This window comes from Equus asinus, chromosome 9, assembly GCF_041296235.1.
Source record: "Equus asinus isolate D_3611 breed Donkey chromosome 9, EquAss-T2T_v2, whole genome shotgun sequence".
Lineage (NCBI taxonomy): Eukaryota > Metazoa > Chordata > Mammalia > Perissodactyla > Equidae > Equus > Equus asinus.
The window spans coordinates 21,528,013-21,551,383 of NC_091798.1; the positions used below are offsets into that span (position 1 = coordinate 21,528,013).

Genomic DNA, 23,371 nt, shown 5'->3' on the forward strand with positions numbered 1-23,371 from the left:
GGGCTGAGCACAATACCCAGTCAGCAGCCGGCCGTCAATCAAAACTGAAATGATCATAAAGACAGATCATTTACTAATGAGAATTTATAGATCATGCTCAGCTTAGCTAGAGAGATTATAATGGTGGCCAATTAGGGCAAGGTGGAATACAGATTGGTCTGTGACAGGCTGACTAGGGGATATTTAGGTGCAGGTGGGACCTTCCTCCATTCACTCATTAATTGTCTAGAGAACCTTAAAACTCACTCTGACCCCCATCTTTCTCCCACCCAAGGAAAGAGCAGAGCTACGTGCAGAAGTGCTGGAAGGATGTGCGTGTGGGAGATTTCATCCAGATGCAGTGCAATGAGATAATCCCAGCAGACATCCTCCTCCTCTTCTCCTCGGACCCCAGCGGGATCTGCCACCTGGAAACTGCCAACTTAGATGGAGAGACAAACCTGAAACAAAGGCGTGTTGTGAAGGGCTTCTCGCAGCAGGTAGGGCTCTGTCTAAGATCAACAGTGAGGCCAAAGTAGAGGTTTCCACCTCTACTGGAAACTTGAACTTAATCTGGTGGGTAGAGAGGAGAGTAGTGGATGCCTCCTCTTCCCAAGCGCTTAGGTACACCTAATCTTGCAAGTCACTCTGAGATGGGGATTATCCCTTTATCACTGATGGGGAAATTGAGGCTTAGGAAAGCTCAATAACTTGCTGAAGTCCTCAGAGTTCCTAAATGGGGACCCACTCTGTTCAACTGAAGAAACTGTGCTCTCTGCTCTAAAGCAAGGAATCTAATACCTGTTCCTTTGGGACCACCCCCTTTTCTGTCCTTATCCAATCCCTGCTCATCTTCCCAGCTCAGCTCCAGCAATTTCTCACCCCATAAATCTTCTCCTGTACTCTTCTGACCCCAGCATAAGCCACAGTATGGTATTCTTGACTATTTTTCCATTTGTGTATATCTTACCGTCTCAACAGTACTGAAACCTCTTGAGGACAGGGAGCAATCACTGACACATTTATTTAATCCCCACACTTACATGTACGGTAGCTTGGACATCATTATTCACTATTCAAACAACGATTATTGTTTGGTGGTTAACAGCCCAGGCTCAGGAGTCTGGCAGAGCTGGCCTCAAAGCCTGACCCCACCATTTATTAGCTGTCTCCCCTTAGGCAAGTTATTACCCTCTCACACCTTCGTTCCTTCATCTGTAAAATGGAGACAAAAATACTACCCTCTGAATGGGGTGATTCTGAAGATTAGATGATATGTACATGAATTACTCAGCATGAAGACGAGAGCATAGTAAGAGAGCAGTAAATAGTAGGCAGTAAATAGCCATGGCGTTTGTAGGCAATGTGTGTTAACTGATTGCTACTGGGTGTGATATTCCAATTTTCAATTAAAATTCCCCTTGTAAGTGTTGATTTCCAATCTAGTGCCTTTCTCTGCTCATGGAAAAGCATAAAATTCTATCACTTTTCTTCACTCTTCCAGCCTCTGGCTGGAGAGAACTGGATGAGTCAGGGGATTTAGGAGAAAGAAGGCAAGTGCTTCATCCCCCAGAGATCCTCATGAGGTGGCATTCAGTTAGCCAGATTGAAACGCCTCAGAGAAGACAACTCATCATAGCTCTCTTTGCCTCTCTCAAAGCACCGCATGAGTAGTTCTCATAAAATCCCTTTTGGATGATTGATTCACTTCTCAGAAGTCTGTTCCCTCCTCCTTACAATGGGAATAATAATAGCTAGCCCACAGTTTTGCTGTGAGATTGAAATGAAATAAAGAACAAAATATGGGGTTTGGTGAATAGCAGATACTCAGTAAACGGTCTACTGCTGCTGCCTCGACTGCAGTCACTGCACCGGGCATGGGAACCACCACAACCACCTCGCTGTCATCTTGCTCTTCACTGTTATTATGGCGTCTCAGTCTTCCCATTGGGCTCCAGGATCTGCTTGAGTCAATCACTGTACCGGGGCTTGGCGTCTGAGTTTTCTCTTCTTTGCTTGTCCTTGCCACATTCACCAAATCACCCCAGTGTTTACAAAAAGGCAGGGCAGGATCTGGGTTAACGTCACAAAGCCATTGTAGACATGCAATAATGATCTATTTCTGGGCCCAGAGCCCTATGGCCTTTCCTCTAGATCAGAGGTTTTCAAGCCTTTTTAACCATAACTCAAAATAACAGATATGCATTATGCACGCACACACACATGCGTGTGTGGATATGTGTGTAAGTCCAAAGAACTGCCACCAGCCTTACTACATGCAAAGCACTCTGAGACTTTCTATTCTATTTCATTTTTTTTAAAAGTTCTGGGAGTGGTGAAACTTGCAGTTGCTTACAAATGGCCCCTTCAGCCTCCCCACCTCAACATCCTCCTCACAATTCTGAGTCCTTTTCACTCTCCCTTGGGCAGCTATTTCTGTGTTGTTGAGTTCCAACCAGTCACTTTTCTTTTTGCCTTTGGCAGCAGCTCCCAAGCTGTTTCTGGTATATTAATTAGTCGGATAGTTTGGGACTTGACTAGACTGAAGAGCCAGATGAAAGGGTCATTCACACTCCAGTGCTATCGACCAGCCAACTTAATAACATCTCTCAAACTCTAACCCTGCATTCTCACGGGATATTTGAGATGATGATTTACCAAAAAAGGGGTAAATTCATTTGTGAAGGGAAGAAGATTTATTTGAACTTGGAGTTTTCCAGAGTTCTCTATTCTGTTTCAGTTCTTCATTCTCCCCCTCACTTTGCTCAAGAGTGTTTTCCGTTTCTGTATAATAGTAGTGATCGTAGTAATAATATGCTTTTATTAAGCCCTTACTAAAGGCTTTGCATGGTTATCTCATTTATCTTCACAAAAACCCAATGAGATAGGTGCTGTTATTGTCCCCTTTATACACAGAAGGAAATTGAGGCCTAGAGAGGTTAAGTAACGTTCCCCAAGGTCACTGAGCCAGGAAGTGTTGGAGCCAGGATTCAAAGCTAGGTGTGTCCAGAGTCTCAGCTCTTAAGGTTTCCAGTACCTCGTCTCCCTGGTCCTTTGACTGTTACCTTGGGTTTACCCAGAGATGCGCACTTGAAAGCACATGTTCATCGTTTTCAATATTCTTCCCACATGTAAGTAGCAAGTGAGTGGCAGAAAGAATAAAAGTTGGCTTGAGCAGCTCCCGGGGGAGGAGGAATTTTGGCTGCTCTTCGCTGCCATGCTTTTCCCTTACGTCTTTAGTGCAAAAAGATTTCTGAATATAGATAAAATTCTCTCCTGGCTAACTGTATACTATAGTATTTCTCAAATGTGCCAAACACAGATGTTGATGAGAGTTACGAGAAAAATACATGTTGCAAGGTCAGATAAGATCAGAAGACAATAGGTTACAAGCTTTCAAATACTGCGTACCTCAGAACTTCTCAGATACTGTAATAAGCCTCAAGGAGAAGAGGAGGCAGGTACTAGAATGTAGTATTTCTAAACATGTAACCACAGAAAGCTTTGATTCCAAGGAACATATCCCAGGACTACTGCAGGAGAGGTGGCGTTACTATTTAGTCATTTGCCCCAAATACATTACAGGTGTTAAGGATGTAGCATAATCACCATGGGGAGAAACTTTTAAAAACGTGCATGCATCCTTCCCCATTATCACCCCTAAATTATGATTCCCCAGGACTGGGCAGGGGTCTGGGCACACATATTTAAAAAATGTTCCCCTAGATGATCTCAATACGAACCTGCCCCCACCTCCTTGAAAACCTGTACAACAAAGGGAAGTTGCCACCTCACACACTTCCAAAAAACACTTGTCATAATGAGGACGAAACTACCATCTATGTGCCTCTTACATGTGCTGGTGCTCTTGCCTGCATTGTCTTTTTCAGTCCTTGCAACCACCCTCTGAGGTGGGCATTCCTATCCCCATTTTACAAATGAAAACTCTCAGGTCCACAAAAGGCAAATTTCACCAATTGTCTCAGAGAGGATTTTGAACACCTACAAATACGCTTTGTTTGGAAATGTAATATCTTAGATAGTAAATATGAATGGCTTTTGTTAGCTTGCTTTCCCTCTAACTCCCTATTGGCTATGAGACTTTCACTTTGCCAAAAGGGTTTTTACCAACCACAGAAATGTCTAGAAACTTCCCACCCCACACTTACACCCACACCCATTTTCACCATCTTCTGGACGATAACAGATTACTATATTCTGTTAATTCAAAGTCAATAAGACAAACTTTGTCCCTGCTCCCCTAGATAAGCATTCTCAAGGTGGAGTCTGCCAAACTCTTATCTCAAGAGAGAGTTCTTGAAAAACAAGGTTCATGGTCAAATCCAACTGGGAAGTCTGTGTCCTGTGGACCACTCTCTCTTGGAGGTTCTAATGTCCATTCACATACTAAGGTCTCCGAGAAGACTTGGAGTCAAGAGCCCAGTAAAACTTTCTTTAACCCTGAGCTTTCCAGACTTATTTAACCTCAGAACCATTTTTTAACACAATACTTTTTAACACACCTATAGAAATTTGGGGGAAATATTAACCTGGATTGTTAAACACACGTAAGCACAATAGGGGAAGAGTGGCTAAGAAGTTGACAATCCTCATGGCCTAGGTAGTTCACTCTTTACCCTCTCTGTCTAGGTTCAAATGAAATTATAAACATGAAAGAGCTTCTCAAAAGAGTCTTGCTCCTGTGACATGAGACATCATTCTCAGGGTTGCCCAAGAGTTAGTCCTTGCCTCAGAATTCAACTTGGACCAAGCCAATTTTTTTTCAATTGGAGCTTTCGTCATGATGGGCTATATATGAATTAAAAAAATTATTGACCTGTTTTTGAAATATTTATTCCTGTATTCCATTGCTAGAAAAGGGGGGAAAGGAAAGGAATCCAAAATTAGGATTATGCTAAGGTCTGCCAAGCAGGCAAGAGAACTTCATTAGAGAATTAAATTGTAGTTCTCTCTTTGGTGACATTCTGATCCCTGAAACCTTTTTTATCAAAGGGTTTCCATGATGGGCAGTAGGCATTTAACACCTGAAAATGAATGTATGCCATCATTTTGGTAAATGAAGCAGTTACAAAAGCCAAAGAATCAGAAATGAATTCTTCCAATTAGTATTTCAGATCAGACATATTCCTGGTCATCTATTAACCAAATCATTGATGCCTAAATCCTACTGAAGCATGTGTCGGATCATTTCCCAGTGCCAAGCAGGAACTTGCTATGCCAAGTATGAGACACGGACTAGCCTCCTCAGCATCACCTGAAAGCTTGTCCGAAATGCGAAATCTCAGGCCCCATTCCAAACTGAACGGGAACCTGCAGCTGAATAAGATCCCCAGGTGATTTATGTGCACATTAAAGTTTGAAAGCACTGGCCTAGGGTATCATCGGTTAATGTAATAATTGTGCTTATCTGTTTATTGCTCAAATTACAGATTCTTAATTGACTCTCACTTTTAACTAGCTTGTATTCCACTGATAGCTAATGCTTTTAAGCAATGTGCCCAATTGGCAACAGCCATTGTAGCTTGGATCCTCTGCAATGAACGTGCACTGATAATGTATTTAGACAGAGGAGCACTTTGCCAATAGAGTTGAGGTGGTGTGGGCAATTATTCATGGCCCTCCCAGTTCAGAGATGCTGCCCTTCAAATGAAGCAAAAGGTAGCTGCCTGTCCTCTCAACCTTGCCTGTCTTGAGAACCAGAGACAAACCTCTGTCTTCGTGGATTTTGTAATGAGTCCTGCCCCAACAGGCTGTTGCAAATTTCCTTTAAGAACGATAGTCTTTCTACCTGTTGACTACTGCTTAAATGTTAACCAGAGATCACAGATTTTAGGGTTCATTTTATATAGGATGTCCATAATAACAACAAGTAATATCAATAGATAGTTTGATTGAGCACCTACTATGTGCCATAGGCAGTTCTTCTACGTGTCCTATACCTGTTATCTCTTTCTGCTTCTCGTAAATAACCATATGAGATGGGCACTTGGATATCCCCATTTGACAAATGAGGCAAGAACAGTTAGGGAACCCCACCAGCAATGGACTGAGTTCAGATTTAAACTCAGGCACAGCTCTTTTAATTTTTTGTTATGGAGATTTTCAAGTATATACAAAAGTAGAATAATATAAATTTTTATGTACTTATCACCTAATTCCAACAGTCAACTCCTGACCAATCTTGTTTTATCTATATCCATACTGTCTTCCCTCTGAAAATTATTTTGAAGTAAATCCTCAATATTACAACATTTCACCTATAAATATTTCTGTAACTATCTCTTAAGGATAGGATTTTTTAAATATACCGTTATACCATTGTCATGCCAAAAATATTAGCAATAATTCCTCGATATGAAACTTTAAGTCAGCATTCAATATTTTCAGTTCATTTGAATCAGGATCCAAATAAGGCCAAATGTTGACATTAATTTCTTTTTTTTTTAAAGATTGGCACCTGAGCTAACATCTGTTGTCAATCTTTTTTTTTTTTCTTCTCCCAAAGCCCCCCAGTGCATAGTTGTATATTCTAGTTGGGAGTGCCTCTGCCTGTGCTATGTGGGACGCCACCTCAGCATGGCCTGATGAGTGGGGCTAAGTCCGACCCAGAATTTGAACCCTGAGCCACTGAAGCTGGAGCACACAAACTTAACCACTCAGCCACGGGGCTGGCCCCTGAGATTAACTTCTTAAATCTCTTTTACTCTTATATGTTCCCTATTCAGATTTTTTCCCTTGCATGTTTAGTTTTTGTTGCTGAATAAACCAGGTTGTTTGTCCTGTAAAATTTCCAGTAGTCTGGATTTTACTGCTTGCCTTGTCTCCCTGTGGTGTCATATACCGTGTTTTCCTGTCCGCTATATTCCTATAAATTGGTAGTTGGATCTAGTCCCTAAATCAGCTTCAGTTAGATTTGTGTTAGTACGTGTACGTGTCAGTGTTGCATGAGTTGATTCTCTAGCGTCCTTCAAAGGTGACCAATGAGATTTTTTTTTTAGTATCAATATGAACTCATGGATATAAACATATTTGATTTATGTAGAATCAGTCCAGTTATTATCTGTATATTGACTGCCCTGTCGTCAGTGAGTGGGAACTTCCTCACATTCACTTCTGAGTTCTTTTGCCATGACCTCAGTAGTCTTTGGTAGATCTAGTCCTTTTCAATGGAAAATGGTATTTAGAAACCACAGTTAGTACATGCTAGCGGTCCTTGTTGCTGTTGGGTTAATCATTGTTTCTATGCCATTTAAACGCACAGAACTAGGACTTTTTTAAAGATTAAATACATCAGGAATTATGCAGATACTTCAATTCAAATTCAGGACTGGAGGTTTTTACTCAACCTCCTCAATATTAAATATGTAAATCCTTCCCCTGCATCCGGCAAAGTCCTTCACCACTGTACCACACAACACCCTTTGAATAGTGGACACAGGGCTATCCTTGGAAGTAGAAAAAGAAGGAATGAGCAACATTTTTGAGATGAGAAAACTAAATTTCAGAGAGACTGAATCTTGTCAAAGATTACCCCGCTAACATAGTGTTGAGCCAGAATTGTAACTTGATTCTGATGTACTTGATTATTTTTCCCATTGTTATAGTAATTTTTAGATCCCTTTACATTTCTCAAATAAATACAGTTTTAATATATGTGAAAATGCTAGAGCTATATGTTCTGGTTATGATTATTTACAATAATAATAATTTGACTGTGATGGATGCAACTCTACAAAAAACTTACTTTTATTTTTTATTGCCCTATGACCTCCTTCCTTTTGGTGCCCCTCTCTTCCAGAGTCCTACTGGGGTGTGGGCACACATACGTCACACACACACGCACCACAGACACAGGAGACCCCTCATCCCAATGTTTAGCACTATTTGCAAACCTCTGTTAGAAAGTCTTTTTCCATTTCCATCCCTTTAGGGCCTTATGAGGAAGCTCTGTTAGGTTATGTGAAAGATGTAATCACAGTAAGGTGCTGGTGGGTGATAGCCCAAAGTTTTCCTCCTTCCCTCTATCTCCATACCCCATGATAACGTATTTACATTTGAACAGTGGCCTTCACTGTCTTAACCACTAAGGATTATCGTGGGCATTTCAGGCCAACATAGGAAATATTTGGTGTCTCAAAGCAGAACCATACCTATTTAGTATAAAGATTAGTCAAGATTCTTGGTTGCATGTAACAGAACCCCAACCCAAAGTATCTTAGACAAAAAGGGAATTTATTGGAAGAATACAGAGTGAGTTGGGCCTCAGGTCATGTAGAACCAGAAATTTGGAATCTGTCAGTACAATCCCCATCTCTTGTCTGTGTTTCTCTTCATGATTGGCTTCGATCTCTCAAACCAACTTCCCTCACGTGGAAGGAAACATGGCACCAATAAATGGGCGCTTACAGCTTCACCCCCAGAGAGGGACTGGGAACCTTCCCTGTTGTCTAGATTGAAAAGCATCCCAGGGAGAGAGACTGATTAGGCTGGCTGGTGTCATGTACCCACCCTGAGACCAATTAACTGGCCAGAGGGGAAGGATTCTGTGATTGGCATCCTCTACCTCAACTTCATGGTTGAAATTTGCCTATGAGTCAGGGGAGTTTTGAGCAGCACAGTAATAAGTATCTATTACATCCATTACACATCAGGGCTATATAAGCCTAACTTATGTATGACCAAGGTCAACGATCCTTAAGGAGAGGGGTCCCATGTCCCCCATCTCTCTCCTAGAGCCCCTAGTGGCATTCCCTCTTTCCTGTCTGCCCTCTCTCTGCCTAGGCAGCATTCTCTAATTCTCTATAATGTACCCAGGTGAATCACTCCTTTCTCTGTGCAAGAACATAGACTTTGTTCTTGCCACTCTCAACCATTGAGCCAACCTCATTGTAGTTCATTTGATAAATTCATTTACTCAACCAATGTCTGATGAGGTCTTCCTATAGCCAGATACTGTCATAGGATTTGTTGTTGTTATCAGCAGGGGTGACACATTATGAGCATATCTTCTGTGAACAACTTATTATAGAGTTTCTCTAACTGGAATTCATACTCTCCTCTTTGTGACCTCTTTTGCCAAAAATGTGAGGTGCAAAACATTGGATCTCATGTCATTTTCTTGTATCTCTATCATCCACAGCAAGAAAATTTGTACAGAAAAGATTTGTCTGTGCAACACTTTCTTAAGACACCACTGCCCATCTGGTGGCAGCCACCCATATTTCAGACATCATGCATTCACTCATTCATTCACCAAATATTGATTGAGGGCGTTCTGGGTGCCAAGCGCTGTAGCTTGAGCTGGGTAAACAGAGAGATTCTAGACCGTGACTGTATACTCTAACAGGAAATTACACAGACAATTGTTAACAAATAATCCCACAAACACTGAATTGATTCCTTTTAGGAATGACAGAAGAAGTCATCCTTTCTCCAGTATTTCTTTAGCATGCCGAACGCATGCCTTATATGTTGGAAAATGTCATAGCAAGATTTCAAGATTAAATTTAGTCTTAGCCCTGAATAGGAATCAGAATATGCTTTCACTTAAGAAAAGGGGACACAGACTATGAGGAACCCTTAGACGGAGTCTTTCCCCACAGCACTCCAGCCCAATCTGTGTGCTTTTGTGAGCATCATCGGGGTAGGCAGGGAGACTCAGGGTGGTTGCATATGCAGACCATTTTCTCATCCAGGGTCAGAGAGGAAAGTAACTGCCAGTCACTCTCTGCTGTGGGTTATCTTGAAAAGAACTCTGACCCGGAAGCAGGAATGTTATCAAGTGCTGGTAACAGTCATTACTTTCCGGATAGGATTCTCAGAAATCAGAGTGTTGTTTAATTTGTATGCCAGGAAGGAAAGCTCAGTCACCTGGCTCAGCAGCTGGGGCGTGAAGAACATTTCATTCTACCATTTACCCGAACAAGTATACTAAAAAAAAATAAAAAAGCAAAAAGCGAAACTTTCAATTAGTACTCTTCTAAGTTTGCAGTGTATCTCCTACGTAGCTGCCTGTGTTGGCATTGTTTGCGTAGCCTGTAACCCTCGGTCCTTGCAAAGTCCACATGAGCACTCCATAAATGAGTTACTGTTGCTGCTTTGTCATCCTCACCACCCCCACCCCCGGGTGGTTCTTCTAGTCATCTAGCCTGAGGGTTGTGTAGAAACAGACTCTGAGAGCCGCACAGAAGCCCGGTGATACTGGTCCAACTCTTCTTTTCCACATACCTCCCTGGCTCATAGTAAAAACTCAAGAAATAAATGCATCCTGTGTTTGAGGAAAGCATTTAGCTGATCTGTCTTTCTTCACAGAATCTTTCTTGAATATTTCCTGATGGCCAAGGAGGAGATTCAAAGTGATCTAAGACATACTTCCCATCCTCTAAGAACTTAGGCTGTGAGTCTCTGGTTTCTTTCTAACATAAAGACCCTTCGTGACCATGAAAAAGTTTTGATAACCCTAACCCCCTAAGCCCTCCTCTGTGAAAGTAATTGTCCTTTCAGTGTCCATTATTTAAGAAAATAAATTAAAACAAAAAGCTACAATAAATTTGATGCGCTTTTTAAATGGATTTGTAATTTATTAATCTCAAGAATTCCTCAGAAACTGGAAAACCATCAATGTGTGAAACTTATTTTTTCTCTATCTACAGACAGCTTTTTGGTGCATATGGGCAATTATGGACAAGTTGCAATGCTTAATCTCCCAACTGGCTTATAGAAACAGCCTGGAGTTTGACGATTAAAAGTGTGACACGTTACAAGTTCCAAGTGAGTGGTGTAGATATTAGGAATTATCTAGGTTCAAAGGAAGGGAAGATTGCTGTGGTCTGTGGTGAACAGGTGGGTCCTTAAGAGGTGTAAACCTTGGGCTTGGCAATGAAATTTTAAGAGAACTGTCAATATGGAAAATTTGCAAAGAAAGCATGAAAAAGGCCCACAGGGTTTGTTCTTCAGGCAGACAGCATTAAATGCTTACATCAAGCAGAGGACAAGTACGAGCTTTAGAATTAGACACACCTGGGTGCTCACGAGCTGTGTGACCTTGGGCAAGTTACTTAGTGTAATCAACACTCAGTTTTCTCTCCAATTCAATGGGGCTAACCTGTCCTGAACACTTTAAGGAGAGTTGGGAAGATCAAATAAGATCAAGCAAATAAGGGGCAACATTTTGTGAGCTGCAATTTTACCAAATAAATAGACATCATTATTTTTTTAGAGGCCTAGGTGTGCCCATGGGACTGAGTAGTCCACTGTGTCGATTAAGATTCTTTGTTTGCAAGCAACAGAAATGACTCTGGCTAGCTTAAGCAAAAGAGAATTATTGCAATAATGTGGAGGGAGGTGGGTGGAAGGAGAGAAGCACATGATATGGCTCATAGAATCAAAGGAAATCTAAAGACTCAGGCTTAGAAACTAGAACCAACAATCCTCAGTGCAGTGGCTGAGTATCGGTAGCAACGATTACTTCATGGTCTTATTTGTTTTTCCCTCCCTGAGTCATTTCCCTCAAGTCAAAGTCCCACAGTGGGAGAGTCTAGTGGGCAGGGCATCTTGATTTATAGTCTCATCAAGATTACAAATCACAGAGGAGAGAGAGTTTCCCAAAAGGATATCAATGGATTTTTAACAAAAGGAGAGTAGAATGGAAGGTGGCAAGCCAGAAAACAACTATATACCACAAGTAATTTCAAAAGATCATTGATACATTTATGTAATCCTATTTACTGATCAACTTTAACTTTATTTGTGAAGAAAAGTGGAAAATAAGCCTAGAAAAATAAAAGTTGAGGCTAGTGGAAGGGAAAGGGCCAATTCTAGCTACTGGAATGTATTTCAGCTGTCTGTTTCAGCTTGGCCTTCCCACTGGCCCTGGATGGAGGCAGCTTGCTGATTCGGGGCCATAGGTGAGTGAGGAGTACCTTAACCCAGGAGAGTCATTACACGCTAACACTTGGCCCACTTTCCTCTGCTTTTATAGACACCGCCATTGACACACCTGGGCTAAACTGGGAACTTTGAGTTGTTTTATGGCTGCAATAATTGATTTTTGTCAATAACCTCTCCCTTCTCTCTGATCCTCTCTCACTTCCCCCCCCATGGCTCATATAGGGATTCAATAAATGCTTGAACACATGAGTGAATGCATGCACAAATGAATGAATGAATGAAAGAAAGAATGAATGAATGGGAGGCCATTCCGGCCCATGTTGGGATCTAGGACTTTGACTACATTTTTGTTAGTTGAGCCAAAGAACTTCCTTGCAAGCAGCAGTCCTATTCCCAGGAATCAAGGTTAAGATTTGTACCTGGGACTTTTCCTAATTGCTTGTGGTAGTATTTACAGAGAGGTCTTCTTTTCATCTCCTCATCCATCACCTTTCAATATATACGTTTCTAATATCACCCTCTCCAGTACTAACGTCACCTCAACAAATCTTTATGATATGCCTGTTGACACAAGGAATTATGGGAGATGCCCTAGAGGAAGCTGACAGTCTACTAGAGGAAGCATAGATCTAGACACCTAGGAGTTAAAGGGAGGCATGAGCAGTGTGGTGTGGAAACAGGTAAAAAGGAGCGGTTCTCATTGGCCGAGGTGAAAGGGTCTGGGGGGATTTGGATGGGCTTCATAGAGGAGGTGGCAAAAAAAAGCTTCTTAAGTGCTAAAAATATATACATAAAATAAAACTTCTCTAAAGAATGTCCATCTAGGCAATTTAGCATCTTAATCTCCACCCTTTGAAGGTACCCTACTTTAAAACACAAATATACTTGGAAGAGGTAACACATTGCATTGCTTGTTAGTTGTACTAATTTTTATATATTTTATATTATATATTAAACATTGAATTAATTTATTTATTCATTATCAATCCTCTTTTATTTTTAAGCTTAATAGTAAATATATTGCAAGAAAACCACCTTATGTAATTGTTTCTATAGTATAGAGTGATATATATAGATTTCACTTATTACAAGTCATTAGGAACCCCTAGTCATAAGACCTAACTCGTTTCCCAATTGAAGAGAAAGAAAAAAAATCCTATCATATCCTCTCCTGTTGGACAGATAGGATAGATGTGTTCTCCATCTAAGCAGCTTCATCTCACATTAGCCTGGAGTTTCTTCTGGAGCAATTCGCAATTCTGTCCCCTGGGGGACATTTGGCAACATTTTTGGTTGTCACAATGCTCGGGAGTGGAGGTGGGTGCTACTGGCATCAAGTTGGTAAAGACCGGGAATGCTGTTAAACATCAAAGAATTATCCAGCCCAAAATGTCAAGAGTGCCAAGGTGGAGATATCCTGGTCTAGAAAAGCCTTGACATGCCTCCCAACCAGATGTCTATGTAGATGCTAGAAAAAATGATGAGAGTAAGCCAATGCCTAAAAGCAAAACCTTTCATAAAACAAAAAAGTAAATCTTTTAGAAACAAGGAAATAAAAAACACTGGATTGAAGTAAATCAAAGATCAGCATGACAATATGTAATTTAGTTTTTGATTCTTCCTTATTTGACCCGAATTCAAAAGAGTGATGGTGATAATGATAATGATGATGATGATGATGATTTCTAGGTATTGCGGTTTGCTTATTTTTTATTGAGATATAATTGACATACTTTCATGTATACAACATAATGATTCAATATTTGTACATATTGTAAAAGGATAACAACAAGCCTAGTTAACATCCATCACCAAACATAGTTATAACTTTTTTCTGGTGATGAGAACTTTTAAGATCTACTCTCTTATAAACTTTCAAATACACAATACAGTGTTATTAACCATGGTCACCATGCTGTACATTACATTCCATAACTTATTTATTTTTTAACTGGAACTTTGTACCTTTTTACTCCCTTCGCCCATTTTACCCACCCCCCACACCACGCCTCTGGCAACCATCAATCTGTTCTCTTGGTTTTGGCTTTGTTTTTGTTTCTTTTCAAATTCCACTCATATGAATTCATTTACTATGTCAGGTACTTCAGTCTTAGGAAGTAGAAAAGGAAACAAGGCCCAGAGGAGATCTTAAATGCTAATCTTTCCTTTGTGCATCAAAATAACATGATGGTTTAAAAGAGCAGTCTGTATGGCCCCGGAAGTCCCAGGGGTAAAGCCTGTCTTCCTGCTTTGCTAACTGTGTGTCATTGAGAAAATTACTGAGTCTCCCGAAGCCTGAGTTCCTTCATTTGTAAATAGGGATAACAACAGTACCTACCTGACAGAGTTATTGTGTGAATTAAAGGACATAGCACGTACAAAATATTTAGTTGGTTCCTGGCACATAATAAGCATTCAGTAAATGTTGCAGCAATAATAAAAATAACAGGAGGAGGAGAAAGAGGAATAAATGTATTGATGATAAGGATGATGATGACTGGCCTTGGATTCTGATGACATAAATTGCAGTTGTGTCTCTGTTACCAACCATAAGACAATTGCTTTACTTCAGTCTCCATTTGCACATCTGTCCAAGCCTCTTAAGTGAGAGCTTAACGACAGGTGCCTGGCACACAGGAAGTGCTCAAGGTAGGTGGGTCTGGGCTAAAGAACCACAGAGACCCACACTCTTGTCTCTGGAAAGGGTTTATCTTTTCCTGTGCCCCGATGGCTCCCCAGGGCTTTTTGTCTGTTAGTGAGACTTTCCTCAAGGATAGCGCCTCAGATAAAAGGCTGGGTCAGAAAAATCCATGAGGCGGGCTCCATCCACCAGCTAAGGAAAGCTGTGGGGTAGTGAATCAGAAGGGAATCAGAAACTCCTCGACAAGGTTAAAATAAGGACTCTGACAGATGTGTAGGACTTGGCAATTCCCCCCACCCTTCCTGTCCTTGGACTCTCCTAGCAGCTCCCTGGGGTGAACTACAGCAAATCCTTAAACGCAAGCAATCCTGAGGGGTCATCTTCGCAAACAACAGGGCGCATGCGCCCCTCTCCACAACCCATCACGGGGAGGGAAGAAAGGAGCCCAGGGAACAGGTAGCTAGAAAGGGAGAAGTCACCTCTCTGTGCAGAGAGAGAGTCAGATGGAGCACCCAAGGCCAGTGCCTAGAAGAAAAGGAGAGCAAGGGACGTGTCAGGAGGAAGGTCACTGGGAAGCCCCATGAGGGACAAGAGATGCAAACGTCGCCATTGCCCGGAATCCGCCCTGCGTGATGAAACAGACAACGGAGACGCACTGCAGCAGGATCATTAGCTGCCACTCATCTCTGAAATGAGTTTGGATTTAGAAAGTCAGCAATGAGCCGCGTGGTATGGATCGGGAGCACCGCACACGGCTTAATCAGGGGCGTGAAAGCAACTGACAAATTACAGCGTAATTTGTCATCATCTCAGAACTTGGCAAGTGTTTGTCCCTGAAAGAATCGATACCTGGAGGGAAAAGGACTGTATTTTTAGAAACTCGTGGATGGGTAATTTATTTCAAGTGAGTGGAGAGTTTATTTATGTTGGCGCCCCCACAGATCCAATGGACAGTATATTTAACGCCAAGCCAGGAAATGCTATCATTTCTTCTAATCAATTTACCCCTTCCAACAGCTGGACCTTGAAGTTTGCAGTGATAAATTCACTCCCCGTGCTAAAAGCTCTACCCAGGAAACTATTTCCATTTGTGCCTTTAGCACCGCTTCCTTCTATTTGCATAGCATGCGCCACCTTTCAAAACTTTCCCCATGAATTCTATCTTCTAGGGTACAAAGGAGATGCACAAGGGAAGAGGTGTTAACCCCATTCTGCAGATGAGGAAACTGAGGCTCCAGAGTTAAATGCAGTATTAGTCAATGCGAGGTAGAATTAGAAATCAAGATTTCTTTGCCCCCAGTTGTGTTTCTCCCCCGTTGGACTATAAGAGACTGTACAACTGAAATACCTAATGAAAGAGAAAAAGTGGAGAAAGAGTCAAGGATGTATTTAAAATACTTTGCTACGAGAATGTTCAGGGTGGTGGGGGGTAGGGGGTGGGGGTAGGTGGGCAGTGTGCTGTGCAAGTAAAGAACAGAGGGTCTGCGGTCAGACTCGGAGTCAAATCCTAGTCCTGGAATGGCCATGGGTGGCCTACTTCACCCTTCTGAGCCACAGTTTTCCCATCTCTAAAAAGAGAGGGTGAAAGTTCCCACTTCACTGAATAATTGTAACCTTGAAAATAAATAATGTATAAAACTCTCGTTACAGTGTCTGGCAGAAATAAGAGTCCAGCAAACACTATTTATTTTGTTTTATTAGCTACTATTTTCACAGCATTTTTACAATAGCAAAACAAATTAGAACAATGTTTATGTTCAATAGTGAAATGATTAAGTGAAATACAGTGGCATTCATACCATGGGTTTCTACGCAGCTGTTAATAAAGATGTAGACAAATTTAGTAATGTAAAAATGTTCGAGATGCATGAACACAATCTCATTTTTGAAGTGCATAAGTATAAATGTGTGTCCATACATAAGTGTGTGTATGTGGTTATTTATTTTCAAACCCCTGGAAGTATTATATATGCAAGAATCTTAACTGTGGCTTTCTCGAGGTTGGTGTGATTTATGATCTTTTTTTTTTTTTGATCATCTATTTCTGTGCTGCTCAATGTAGTAGCCACTAGCCACATGTAGCTATATAACTTTAAATTAATCAACATTAAATAAAATTTAAAAATCAGTTCCTCAATCATGCCCCCAGCCTTCAACAGCCACAAGCAATTGGTGGCTTCCATCCTGGACAGCACAGATTGAGCACATTTCCATCATTCCAGCAAATTCTATTGGACAATGCGGTCTAGAGATTCAAACTCAGGCCTGCCAGAGAAATGTGATCAGGGCAGGGACTTCCCTCTGCCGTGCATCTCACTTTTCATTTGCGTACACTTTCTCCTCGTTAATGAGGACTTAACTTTTTCTTCTAACACATTACAGCTATCACAGTGTGACAAAGCAGGTATTACTTTATTTGCAATGGTTCTAACTGATTAGCTTTCCCAATGATCCTATTAAAACTAGGTCCGGGGGGCCAGCCCCGTGGCTGAGTAGTTAAGTTCTCATGATCTGCTTCGGCGGCCCAGGGTTTCGCTGGTTCGGATCCTGGGCGTGAACATGGCACCGCTCATCAGGTCATGCTGAGGGGGCATCCCACATGCCACAACCAGAAGGACCCACAGCTAGAATATGCAACTGTGTACTGGGGGGCTTTGGGGAGAAGAAGAAGGGAAAAAAAGAAGGATTGGCAACAGATGTTGGCTCAGGTGCCAATCTTTAAAAGAAATAAAAATAAAATGAGATCCCTCTGACTTAATAACCTCACAGCGTCCTCTCTCATGCAGGAAATACAGTTCGAACCGGAACGTTTCCACAACACCATCGTGTGTGAGAAACCCAACAACCACCTCAACAAATTTAAGGGTTACATGTAAGTATCTAATGCCCATGTCTGCTAGTAAATATCTCCTCTGCAACTAGAAAACATTTTTTCTCGAAATGGCCAAACAGGTAAGTATCCAGATCCTGAGGAAGTTTATTTCTTTTTGTCACAAAGAAAGGCTAGAGAAACCTAAGTAAATTGGGAAACTTTTCCTATTATTTTTTTGGTGAAGTGACAGTTAATTATCTCGCAGGGTTTAATTCACTAATGGGTTTTTCAGAACTCTAGTGAAATAGCATCAAAATCAAGACTACACTCTGATTCAGAGAAACCAAGTGTGATCTAATTAAGATCAGTTTTCTCAAAGAGCCTGTGTTGCATTGTAGATAAGAACAGGGACTCTCGAGTTTGACAGACCTGCGGTTTGAAACCAGGTTTTATCACTTACAAGCTGTGTGACCTTGGGTAAATTAATTAACCTCTCTGGACCTTGGTTTCCACATCTGTAAAATAAAGATTATCATACCTACATCACAGGATTTTTTTTTCTCAGAATTAAATTGTTTATCATAGGCAAAGTCCTTAGCACAGCAAATGGCACAGAGTAAATACTCAGTTAATGGTGGCTACTGCTGTTGTAATCATTGTTATTCTTATTCCTCAGCTTTGGTTCTGAGAATTTTACTGTAATTCTGCTCCCACATCAGATGACCAGTCTTATTGCAAGAAAGACCAAAAAAGAGCAATGCTAACAGATGTGAATAAATGTCCTTAGAGCTTTAACAGTTTTTAGAGTACTTTCACAGAACATCATCTCATTTCATCCGTACAAGCCAGGAAAGTGAGTATTATGATCCTCATTTTTCAGATAGGGAGTCTGATCATCTAAGACTTTTCAAGATTCACCCAAAGGCACACAGCAGGTTCAAGACAAAGCCAGGCCTTAAATCCAGGTCTTTTCATTCCAACTCATGGATTTTCTGTTGTCGTGCATTGCAGAACTCAGCCATGTTATGACGACTTCTCTACCCAGAGGGGCTGGAATGAGGCTTAAGAAGGCCTCTTAGGAGGCAGATGTCGATGCTTTCCCTCCGCCCACATTTTCTCAGGCTGTGTGCGATGTCATGAGGAGTGATAGAGACGGCAAAGGATATGAACAATACAAGAGAAATAGCAGCTTTGAAACTCAATTGCTTGTAAAATGCACAGAGAGAGCAGGTGGAGACGGGCAGAGAAGGGCTCTCGGGGAAGAGGAAGATTCCTTGCAGGCATCTGACAAGGTAGAGCTGGCCGCCTGCCCCGGCAAGGAGTCCACCCCTCATGCCCGAGGTTTGGGATCTGGGTCGTCCCCAGTCACCCACGCCTGGAGCCATTCTCTTTCCTCTTAGAGAACATCCTTCTTGCTGGGTTCCTGTTTGGATCCTCGGTCCCCCAAACAGCTCAGGCCAGCAGCCAGCCTTTCTCAGTTTTCAGCCTGGGTCTGTCCCCCCATCTCAGAACTTTCCCAGCTGCACCCAAAGCCCAGCACCTCCTCTTCCTGGGTGCTGCCCCTAGAGACCTGTCTTCACCCCCAACCTGCCCGAGCTTCATGAATGAGCCCTAAAACGTCCTGTTGGTCAGCCCAGTAGCCAACCCATGGGATGATGGGGAATTCTCCTCTGTGGTCCTGCCTCGGCATCAGGCTCTGAGAACATCCTCGGGCCCAGCACCCTCAGATGGTGTGCGCTCTCTTCCTGAGCAAACCACAGGTCTGATGCCTCCAGGTTCCCAGAAGCTTCTTTGGGTCCCCTTCATTTAGGAGTTCTCCTGTGACTGCCCAGGCTGGCTAGAAAACGAACAGCTTTTAATGCTCTATTAGAAGATTAGGAGTGTCAGACGGGAAAATGCAACTTTTAAACAATAAGATCTCTATAAAGCAGTGGTTCGCAAGCCCTCCCCCACCACCAGGGGACCTATGGCAACGTCTGGAGACGTTTTTGATTGTCACACCTGGGAAGGGTGCTGCCGGTATCTAGCGGGTAGAGGCTGGGGATGCTACTAAACATCCTACAACGTGCAGGACAGCCCCCACGACAGAGAATGACCCCACCCAAAAGGTCAATAATGTCAAGGTTGAGAAACGCTGAGCAGCCCGGAGATAGATAATCCTTTTCTACCATCCATTAAAAAAGGAACTTTACCACTAGGAGAAGTAGAAGCCACTGTCATATGGTATCACCTCAGAGCATCATAAAAATGTTCCTTAAACCACTAGCTACTGACAGTGACTTATTCAAGATTCTGTCCAGAGCCAGCCCCTCCTCAATCAAGACAGGTGGAGCCTAAGCTTCAGCCATTCTTGGACCATCCTTATGGTTTGTGTCACATTCATAAAACATCTAAACTTTACCAAATTTTTGACTTATTTTTTTCTTAATTTATTTCGAAAGGAAAATTTATATCCCTGGTCATATGGGAAACCAGTATCACTTGCTATACATAGAAGGTGATAGTAAAATTAATGAGACCACAACGATTATCATTATATTCTAACTGTTGACTCCAACTTGCCAAAGCTGCCTCTGTGTTGGAAAGTAAGATAAGTAAGTGCTGGAAAAGGGTTGATGATATACTCGCACCAAATCTTCTCGTTAGAGTCAGAAGAACTGCAAATAGAGTGACTGATCAGTAAGTTAACAGGGTACTACTTAGGGAACCCCAGCACAGTGAAAACCGCATGAGAGTTGGTGTCTGTGGCCTGGGTTCCCGAGTCCTAGGATGTCCCGTGTACTAACTGTGTGGCCTTGGAAAAGCCTCTCACCCTCTCTGAGCTTCAGCTTTTTCACCAGAAGATGATCACCCTGCTAACTTCCCAGAGCTATGACGAGTCAAATAAGATGAGTAAATATAGTTTATAAACACGGTAAGGAATAAGTGATATTAAAAGGCACAATGAGTGGCAATATAATGCTCTGGAGCCAGACTTCCTGGGTTTCAATCCCCGTTCTGCCACTTACTAGCTCTATGGACTTGCCTCAGTTTCCCCATCTATAAAGTGGATATGATAACATGACCTATCTCATCAGGTTGTCATGAGGCTCAATTGAGTTAATTCACAGGAACAACTTATAAGCAACCTAGAGAAATGAAATGTTAAAGACCTAGAAAGAGACTATCATTTTTCTGTTCTCCCCAATGCTGTGGGGAAGTTATATTTAAACTTCCTGAAAATCTGGAAGGAAAGGCATAGGATAGAGTCAGGGACAGACCCCAGGGAATGACTGGTGCTGATTGGACTCAGAAGTTTCTAGTGCGAGGTGGAAAACTCCATTGCTCCCTGAGACTAGAGAAGGGGAAAACCTCTCCGCTTTAAGAAGCTGCCTCCCAGGACATTGCACAGAGGGCCACTGTCCACCTCCTGTGAGGTCTGTGTATTTCACAAGAGACAGAGCAAGAGGAGTCTAGTTTAGGGAGAGACCCAGTGAAAGATGCAGCTCCAATGAGAGAGGCCTGCGAGCTGCCCCTCCTCACTCATCTCGAGGTATAAGAGGCAGGGCTGCCTGGCATCTCCCACGGACCTGGACATTCAGCTTGTGTGGTTCTGGTACCAGCAGCTAGGTGGAATAAGCTTGTGAACACAGCCTAAGAGGACTCAGTGCCAGTCCTTGCAGGGCCAAAAGCCAGTTCCCCCACACTTGGCCCCTAAAACCGTTATATTGAGTGTGAAAGTTGAAGCCAAGGCTTTTTCAGCAGAGCTCTGCCTTTAGGTGGGTAAATGATGATTTCCTTATGGGTGGATAACTCCCTTCTTATGGTCCAGCTACCTCTAGGCCTCCCAGGAGAAATGAAGAGTTGCAATTGAACATGAAGGTTCGATTCCAAGTTAACATCCCTCTTCTGAGAAAGAGGGAGGGGAAGGATGGTGTTCATTCACCACTTCTAGTTGTGTGACGCTCACCTCTGACAGCGTGGAGAGGCCATCAAACCACTCCCTGTCTTTCCTCATCCCCAGGGAGCATCCTGACCAGACCAGGACCGGCTTTGGCAGTGAGAGTCTTCTGCTTCGAGGCTGCACCATCAGAAACACCGAGGTGGCTGTTGGCATTGTCATCTATGCAGGTCATTGATCCTGAACAGCTTATTTTGTCCCTTCCCTTTATCTTCCCTCCTCCCTCCCCTCCTCCAAATCCATCTTTGGTCAGTGGGAACTCACAACAGTTCTAAGAGGGTAGAGTCATGTAACTTCCCATTTCTTAGCTAAGCAAACTGAGACTGAGAGTCCCTTGCCTCCCGTGGTCCGTAGGAAACGTGATTACACTCCAAGATGACATGACTCATCTGAACAAGACAGGGAGCGGGATCACACTCATTCTCCTCTCCTGGGTTTGTGACACTAACTATAGGCAGGATGAAGAATGTCTTCTTAAGCCTGAAGAATAACCTCACCAAACCTAACAATTTCACCTTTTTGTGAAAATTGTGCCTCAATTTTTCTCATCTCTGCAATGAGAAGAATATCTGTGTCTTCCTCATAGAGCACTCGTGAGGATCAAAGGCCCCAATGAATGAAAAGCACCAGAACTGTGTCTAGCAAGTGAGGGCTCAGTGGGTTTTAGTGGTTGCTTTTGCAGTTATGTATTTATCATCATCTTTATTTATTTTAGGGTTGTCTGTCTCTCCTTCCCACTTTGATTTTGCTTTCCAATGAAAAAAAGATAGCAGCTCTTCTCATGATGGAATCCAAAGTCTTAGAGGGCAGTCTTGGGACTGCTGTATCCCCAGTACCTGGCACCCAGCCCTCAGTTGGTACTCAACAGATATGTGTTGTTACGTCAACAACCGTAGACTTCTCCCGCTGGAGAGGAAAGAGTCTCCCTGGAGTGTCTGCCTTCACTGGAAAACTCCAGAGTGTATTTCCCTGGGTCTTCCACTCACTGGGACATCTTGAAATATTTTGCTCTTTTGTTATTTTGTTTGATTTGTTTTAGAATCAGTAGAACCCCACTTTGATGGACATGGAAGAGCATTTAAACATCAATCTACCCTAAGACTCACTTTTTGGGACTGTCAAAGAAAAATAGATTGTTAAAAAAAATAGTGTCACCATGGAACCTCCTTTCGCTGGTTTGCTGGAGGGGGGTTGTCAGTTCAGGTGACTGCTTTCAAGCGTCTTTGGCAATGGAGTTCACTGCCATCTGGTAGACGCACTGAGGATGAACTCTGCCTGCAGCAATCCCTGCCCCACCAAAAACCCTCACGGGCTTGGAGTTTGCTTCTCTGCCTGAACAGAAGCAAAACTCAGTGGGTGACGGGACAGGCGTAGGAGGGGTAGAATGGGAGAGAGAGTTAATCATGGCTCTGAGGAGTCAGGCTGCCTGGGGGGAAATCCCCTCCTGGCTGCATGTTCCTAGGGATATTGGTTACACTTTCAACCCAAAGGGATGATTCACATGAGATTATCTGTGAAAAGGGCTTAACACAATGCCTGGCATGTATCTGGCTCTCAAAAAGTGTGAGCAAAAATGGTACTAATTGTTTTTAGTGTTATTATCTAGAGCAGGAGTTCTCAACCTTGGCACTATTGGCATTTTGGTCCAGATTGTTCTTTGTGGTAGGGGGCTGTCCTGTAGGATGTTTAGCAGCGCTCCTGGTCTCTACCCACTAGATACCACTAACACTACCTCCCAAGATGTGACAATCAAAAATTTCTTGACACATTGCCAAATATCCCCTGGGGAGTAAAATCCCCCGGGTTGAGAACAACTGGTCTAGAGTCACATTCTCTGCCCTGATAACATGGATGGACAAAATAGGAATGCCTCAGAGTCCAAGGCCCAAAAAGGCCAAGTTGAGCCTTCCAGAAGGAAGAAATCCAGCATGAAAGTATGTGTTCCTCACAGCAAACATTTATTGAGTTCCTACTGCGTACAAGGAAGTAATTTAGGTACTTTGTGTGTGTTAACTCATTCTCCCACCCCAAACACACACATAACCATTATGTCCTGTTTGCAGATGAGGAATTGGGGTACAAAGTGCTT

General features: G+C 42.5%; 1 protein-coding gene across 13 annotated transcripts in view; it reads left to right on the plus strand.

Moving 5' to 3' along the window:
* ATP10B (ATPase phospholipid transporting 10B (putative)) overlaps positions 1 to 23,371 on the plus strand; it is a 286,627-nt gene that overhangs the window by 197,807 nt on the left and 65,449 nt on the right. For all 13 annotated transcript variants that reach the window (XM_044777708.2, XM_044777711.2, XM_070517124.1 and 10 more), the window contains 3 exons: positions 275 to 479; positions 17,317 to 17,402; positions 21,346 to 21,452. In XM_044777708.2, coding sequence (XP_044633643.2) covers positions 275 to 479; positions 17,317 to 17,402; positions 21,346 to 21,452 — 398 coding nt within the window. The remainder of the gene's footprint in view (positions 1 to 274; positions 480 to 17,316; positions 17,403 to 21,345; positions 21,453 to 23,371) is intronic.